Below are 7,648 nucleotides of genomic sequence, written 5' to 3'. Positions count from 1 at the left end.
AAACTTAAAATTAAAATGTGGTTGACAGTAATAATAATTAAAAAAAAAATAGTAAAGAAATAGAATTAACAGTAAAAAATGATCGATTTTATATATCATGTTGTTATTTTATACGTTATGCTACTAAATAATTATTTTCAATTAAACTGAATGAAGATATAAGAAAAATAGAGAGAAGAAAAAGAACAATGATAAATTGCGCTTATCAAAGAGTGTAAACAGAAATTGCCTTTCGTGTATATAATACATCGTACCGACATGTCCAACTTTTCTCGCCTTGTTTCCGGTAAAATTCTCACTGCATATATTCACGGCATATTGGCGTTTCCGCGCTTTTGCCCGATAACACGTTTTACCAGACTTATTCCTTTTTTCGTCATCCTGACAAACTATCCGCGAACTTCCCCAGTAGAATCAGAAAATTCCGGTATGGCCGACAAATTGAATTTGCCCTGCCTCACTGTGGCAGGATGAAATGGAATTCAATTATTAGTAATACGGTGAATCGGTGGGTCATGATTGGAAGAGGATCGCGCACTGAATGGCGAGAGAAAAAACGGACGTGGAAACGAAATGGAGATTTCGACTAGGAATTCAACGTGCAAAATTAATGGGACTTAATTACGAGCCTCTGTTTAATTGCGCACCGGTGCTCGATTGTTTATCTGACAAATAAATCCGTTTGTAGGAGAACAGAGTCAAATGGTGAGCTTCTCAATGGGATCATGAATCCTCTCGAGAGAACAGAGGATATATATTGAATATGGTGCGGTAGCATGTTGAATATCTGCACATTCGCCTTGTTCAGTATTGATTACGTACTAATCGCTGAGCAAATGTCGTAAAAGCGCTATTTGAGAAAACTTTACAGAGATTAATAAATTATTTATGGGATATATTATTTAGTTATTAGATTAAATTTATTAAAAATAATGAGATAAATCAAATGAAATAATTTTGAAGATTGATAAAATAGCAAAATAACGTAATTGGGGATAACTTATAGAATAACTCTCTCTAAAGTGTATTTTATAGGTTTCATATTGGTAGCATTTGAATGAAAACACTTATATTTGGAAATTTTTACTGAAAAAAATTAATTCTTATTAAAGTTACATTAATTGTAACAATTACTTATCCACTTAGCGCAACTACATTAATCTCTCATGATAAATTTCTCCACTTACTGGGCTGGCATTGACATCACACTTCATTAATCCTGTTGTTTTCGTTTGGTGATACTAAAATTAATCTCGGACGATGAAGGTTCTCGGTCTCGCCTGAGGGCCAGATTCAATAATCTGACGGCAATTTATATCAAATTAGCGGTGCACGCGTGCGCGGTCGGATGGAATTGCCACGGTGGAAGAGGTTACGGTAAACGCAGTCTCTTCATTACGGTCGTTTTAAGTACCGTGATCTGAAAATGGGGTTCTTTGCAAAAAAAGGTGCCCCAGCAACAATGTGCGCGAGTGCGCTCACGACGACGGCGCGTGTATGTGTGCATACGGTATTATTATAATAAATGGTTGCGTGTTGCTTGTCTGTTGCAGAAAAATTGCTGAACAGCGAGGGCCGCGAGCTGCGACGGGCTCTCTTCTCCCTCAAGCAGATTTTTCAGGTGGGTTTACAATTCGTGATGAGATAGAATGAGCGGGGTCGCGCGAGAAGGCCGGAAAGAATGTATAGTGAACGTATAGTAGACTGGGGAGGAGGAAGAAAGCAGTTGAAGGGTATGCGACGAAGCTGAGAGCGGATATTTTTGCGCGAAGTTACTTGCATGACGAGTAAATATTTGCATTCGAGCAAATATGCAGCTTCTCTACTGTTTATAGGAGACATAATTTTTTCTTCTTTTCTCTAAGAAACATGACTTGATAAAAAATTTAACTATATATTTGATGATTTAAACTCATAAAAAAATATCTATTTCTATAAATTATTTGCAAGTAATACGTATATATATGTATTTAATTAAATTTTATAGTATAATTTGTTACTGCTTTATTAGTAATTTAAACATGATATTTTCTTAAAAAAAAATATGTACTGAAAAACATAAAATAACGGAATCATTAAATTAAAATATTTGTAATTTGATGGATTTTTTGTTTTCCATTTGGTAACAAAATTATTGAAAATATTTCTATTGTTAAATGTTTACATAGAATATAAATATACTGTGTGTCTAAAATCTTATTAAATAATAATTTTTGCTATTTTTTTTATCTCTGTGACAGTGTTTCACTTTCACGAATGATTTTCTTTCATCGATATTATTCTTTTCGTCGAGAAAAATTCCGACACATAAACTGATATGTAAATTAAAACACAAGTTTGATAACTTTTGGAGATATGTTTAAATTTATTATCTTTTAAATATTTAACTTATTGATCGAATAAATAATACACATTTTCTCTTTCTTCCTCTCCTTTTCTTTTTAAGCTAGTATCTGCGTATTTCATCTATTACAATTACAATTCTAAAGACTGAAATTATAGGAAATACTAAATTTTAATTTTGTCCTTGCAGTGATAGAGGACGGAGAGTTAATTAAATCTTGCTCGCGCATTTAACGATCTTATTCCCTTTTCCGATTATTGCCGCTGCGGGTTTCAACCTTCATCACGACCATGTAACCCTCATATTCTTGCATATCCTTCGTTGTTAATCCGTACAGCTAATCGAATTTACCGTCGCGCAAATCAATTGCACGTCCGCCCCGTATCTAATCTAGTCGCAGGACGTCGTGTAACCGTATATATTTCATAATTGCTTCTACGAGACACCGGATACCCAGTGCGAACCTCCACTTTGTTTTCTCTTTCGGCTAGTTTCAAGTTTCCCTCGTGGCACATAAATTGAGGAAACGCATCGGTACGAGTTCAATTTCGCTTCTTAATCCTTCGAGCTAATCGAGTCTATGTCGCGTCTAAGTCTCATGTAAACTTCTATCGTCTCACGGTTGGCGGAATGAGAGAGGGGAAACATGAGAGAATACAAAGTATACGGGAATCCCAGAGAAGTCCGATTAGATCGCGAACGGCCATGGCGCCGGCGTCGCGGCGCCTTGGAAACGAGGGGGTTTAATCAAACTTCGTAGATTTTCCATTATGCCCGCGACTTTGCGCCTGAAGCGGCATAACTAATTCCATTTAACCCTGGTTGCACGGTAGAGCGGGTTGGGCGGGCTTAGGTGGTAATGTAGAGGTAAATCACGCTGCCATGACGTCGCTGTCAGGATCGGATATCAGCAGCTATATTAGTTCTTCCATGTTTTCTCTGTAGTTTCTTTCAACTTGTTGGCTTACGCGTGTTCCAAGAAAAATATGTAAAAATGAAGATGCTATGAATTGAGAATAAATTGAAATTTTTTGAAAAACAATATAAGAATTGTTTTTGACGTTTGATTAAATGTTTAATGAAATTTTCTTTTATATCATATATAATGAAATTCTATAAGTAATTATAATAGCTGAAAGCTAAGGACTGTTGATTATTGTCTCTGACCGATTTTACATTTATTGTTGTAAAGTAGTTACGCTCGTGACATAATGTTTAATATATAGCGCGATATTTGTTCGAATTTTACATTAAAAATCTTTTGTTCTGATATAATTAAAAAGCATGTCTAGTTATGATAAATGTATCCAGGTTTTCAGGGAAACATTTCTGCAAATTGTTCCTATTTTAGAACATCAACACACATAAATGTTGTTGTCTCATTCAGTTATAATTAAATTAACTTATCGCGAATTTCAATTTTCCAGGAGGACAAGGATCTGGTACACGAGTTTGTGCAAAATGATGGACTCGCCTGCCTGATCAAAGTCAGTAGCGAAGCCGACCAGAATTATCAAAATTACATTTTACGAGGTAAATACTTTATTCATTTATTTAAAAATTGAAGGTATTTACGTCCCTAATGCTTATCTCCAACTTAATAAAATCTAAATCTTTTCTCATTTAAATCATTTCTTTGTAATATTATTATTAATAAAATATTTATTTTCTTAAAACGAATTTAGATTTTTCTACAAACGTAATATTCAAATGATATTTTCAAAAACAGTGATTTATTGATAAAAAATATTTTAAAACTTTTAAAATCAAAAACTTTGTAGATTAAACGTATAAACAATTTTTTTAAAAATATGTGTAATAATTAGTCTATCTTTTTCTAGATAAAAGAAATATTAAGAAATACGTATATTTAATATATATACACATCCACTTTTTTCTAAAAATTATTATTTAAGAATTATGACAAACAGTTCCGGCCTCTCCTATTTCGTTTATTAATTACAATCTCTACGAAATCCGCAATTAATTTTTATAACCTGTAATAAATACTATTATTGTGGCGTACCGCTAACGAGATTCAATAATAATATCAGATGATGATTATTCTATAACTTCCGCAATAATAGCAGTCGGTGCATCCAATTAGACGGCGGGAAAGTCGTATCGCAAGCGAACCCGCAAATTGAGTTAAGAGAATGATGCGACCTTGCGGAGTACATGTACACCGAGATTTCATGGTAGACACTATGCTCTCTATGGACGCTCTCTATACGCTCCCACTTTGCCGCAAGTAACGATAAGATAATACCAGCGTAATGCAGCTAATGTTTAACGAGCTAGACATCAACGTCCTCATCTTTGCTTTTCCAAGAAGTACATGGCAACGATGATATTACCGTCTAAAAGCACAGCGAGAGAGAAGGTGACACCAAGTGTTAACGCGCCGCGTTTACGAAAGCGTCAACACGTGGAAGCCACGGTGGCTTGCAGTTACTCGTCAAACCGCGATGCGTCGCGAATTATGAATGGCGCTCTTTGATCGTGCCTTTTGAGTACGGTATCTTGGAATCGTGTTTAAGTACTTTGTAAACCACCAGCTTATACGCGAGTGAGCACGCTAATTTCATGTTGTAATCTTATAATGCATTCGTTGCGTTTATCTCTGTATTAGAGGGAGCTGAAACAAATCGAGAACTTATAATGAAGAAGTAGAAAGTTATACCAAAAGCAAAGATTTTAGTATCGCAATTTTGAGGAGTAATTATGATGTTTTAAAATAAAATTAATGGATTTATTCTATTCGTATTTAGACATAATTTAACAATTTTTCCTTATGTTATTTACTATTTTATATATGTATTATGCAACTCCTTATTATTAAATTCTTATGTAATTTTTTTCTTCATATTACAGTTTACAGAAGTTGCTTAGATTAATGTATTTACAATTAAATTTTTTATCTATTTTTATTATAAATAATTATATAGTCTTATCGTGAATAGATTCTTCATATATTTGTTACTATACATATTACATAAATGCACCAAGCACGTATGTTGCATTTTGCAATCTATTTATTTAAATATTACAAAATCCTGTTGCAATATATTAGTATCTGATACTTTGATTACACGTCGCGCGATTTATATAGCTAGGCTTTATATATTGTATTTAGGCTTCTAATTAGAGTTCGCATCATAACTTACGGCCTATATAATAGTAACGTTTATCGTTTAATGTGAAACCGGAACGTGCTTTATTAACATTGTTATGGCTGGCATACATCACTGGTACAAAGCATACGATCGCACGAATACCAAAACTTCGATTATAGGGAATCAATATACGTAAACAGTCATTTTCATCGGGATATAAACCTTGTTTATTTAATTGCATTATATAGTTTTCAAATTTACATAGGTTAAATATTGATTATATAACACACATATCCGTACAGAAGTAAGAATTGCTGACTTTTTATTATTTAATATTATTTCTTTGATATTTTATGTGTAACATGATTTTAACGAAAATTAAACATTGTTTAATATTCTCGCAAGCAAGATCGATTCAGTCGAATTAATAAATATAAATTAATTCCTGAAAACTTCTTAATGATACAAAATGGTTGGATACAACAGGGCAATAGGAACCAAGCATGGTAATGGTTTGTGTGCAAACCAAACGTTAACAAAACAACTTTATTAATAATTAATTCGCTTACATGTTTCGACTTTTGAGCCATCCTCAGAGACAGTATGATGTTGTAATTACAAAAAAAAATTTTCTTTTTTCCTACAAACTAATTCATTTCAGTGAGCCACCTTCACCTATTAACGGAAACTTTAATATAAAAACGAGCTCTAATAACAATCTAAAATATTAAAATTATTAAAAGGTAAATTTTTTTGGAAGCAAAAACGATTTATTGTAAAACAGAAATAGAAGGTAGCTTACCAAAACAAAAAGTCACCATATCGCAAACACTTATAAATTCTATAGGTTTAGTCAAAATCTAGTCTTTGACCATTCAGCGAATCAGTATCAATTATGTTGAAATTAATGGATAACATTTAATACACTTAGAACGTTAATCGCAAAGAAAAAGAAAAAAAAAGAAAGAAAACTCTGATATTACTTATAGTACAGACGGACATCAAACTAAAACTGAATCTTTAATAATTTAATCTTATTGTAACGAAGAATGTACACTGATCAATGTAATATCAGAGTTTTCTTTCCTCCTTTTTTCTTTTTTACTCTATTTCCGTTTTACAATAAATCGTTTTTGCTTCCAAAAAATTTACTTTTTAATAATTTTAATACATTTTAGATTGTTATTAGAGCTCGTTTTTATATTAAAGTTTCCGTTAATAGGTGAAGGTGATTGAAATGAATTAGTTTGTAAGGAAAAAAAAAATTTTTTTCTTGTAATTACAACATCATACTGTCTCTCTGAGGATGGCTCAAAAGTAAGTCGAAACATGTAAGCGAATTAATTATTAATAAAGTTATTTTGTTAACATTTGGTTTGCACAAGAATTATCGTGCTTGGTTTCTATTGCCTTATTATATCCAACCATTTTTTCAGTCGAATTAGATTTTGCACAGTTTGTCACAATAGTAACTTATGTATTTAGTTTGACAAGCACTCACTAATTGGCATTGCGATTTAATGTAACAATCTGTTATTTGGTTTTGGGCAACGCATAAATGACCTGGATTTTTTAGCGCATTTTATTTTCAAGCTGCACGTAGCCCACGTATTATAACTATTATTAGTATATAACGATTATTCGACAAAAAGCAGGGAAGGGAATTCTAATTTTTTTTTTTATTGTTTCTAATTAATCTTGGATAAAGCGGTTTCTACCTGCAGTGCATGAATGCTTGCAACAGCTTCCTTCTATACTTTTTCGCACATTTTATATGCCAAGCGCGCCGTAATTTATTTAGAGCACAGTGTGGAGTGGCTTTCGTTGGAATATGCGTGTTTTAAGCGATAACATGTAAGCGTAAGCGTATTTTTGTAGGACCATAATATTATGTAGGATAAAATCTGAGTAAACCTACGAACGCGATCGGTATAATTTGCCTGTTAAATTTCAGTCGTGCCTGTCTATGTTCGTAGCCCGAGTACGAGTTGGAAATCAGTTTCGTAAACAACGAAGCGCATGGTGTAAAAAATAGGTAACGTCGTTTTGGATTGAGCCGAGATTGATAGGTTTCGCATCGACGGTTGCAATGACGGTTGTACTTTTATTTTTCGTTGCATATCTACATCGGCAGAGGTCGTCGTTCTGACGTTTCCGTTTATATTTTTGCTTTTTGATAAAAATAGCG

At 33.0% G+C, this 7,648-nt stretch overlaps 1 protein-coding gene across 5 annotated transcripts in view; it reads left to right on the top strand.

Annotated features, from left to right (window-relative positions):
* Positions 1-7,648, top strand: part of LOC108747746 (FH1/FH2 domain-containing protein 3) — a 164,661-nt gene that overhangs the window by 129,611 nt on the left and 27,402 nt on the right. For all 5 annotated transcript variants that reach the window (XM_018485443.1, XM_018485442.1, XM_018485445.1 and 2 more), the window contains 2 exons: positions 1,554-1,621; positions 3,772-3,877. In XM_018485443.1, coding sequence (XP_018340945.1) covers positions 1,554-1,621; positions 3,772-3,877 — 174 coding nt within the window. The remainder of the gene's footprint in view (positions 1-1,553; positions 1,622-3,771; positions 3,878-7,648) is intronic.

The sequence above is a fragment of the Trachymyrmex septentrionalis genome, unplaced genomic scaffold, assembly GCF_001594115.1.
Source record: "Trachymyrmex septentrionalis isolate Tsep2-gDNA-1 unplaced genomic scaffold, Tsep1.0 scaffold20, whole genome shotgun sequence".
Taxonomy (NCBI): domain Eukaryota; kingdom Metazoa; phylum Arthropoda; class Insecta; order Hymenoptera; family Formicidae; genus Trachymyrmex; species Trachymyrmex septentrionalis.
The sequence above is the reverse complement of the archived record's forward strand: the minus strand, read 5'-3'. Positions and strand labels throughout refer to the sequence as shown.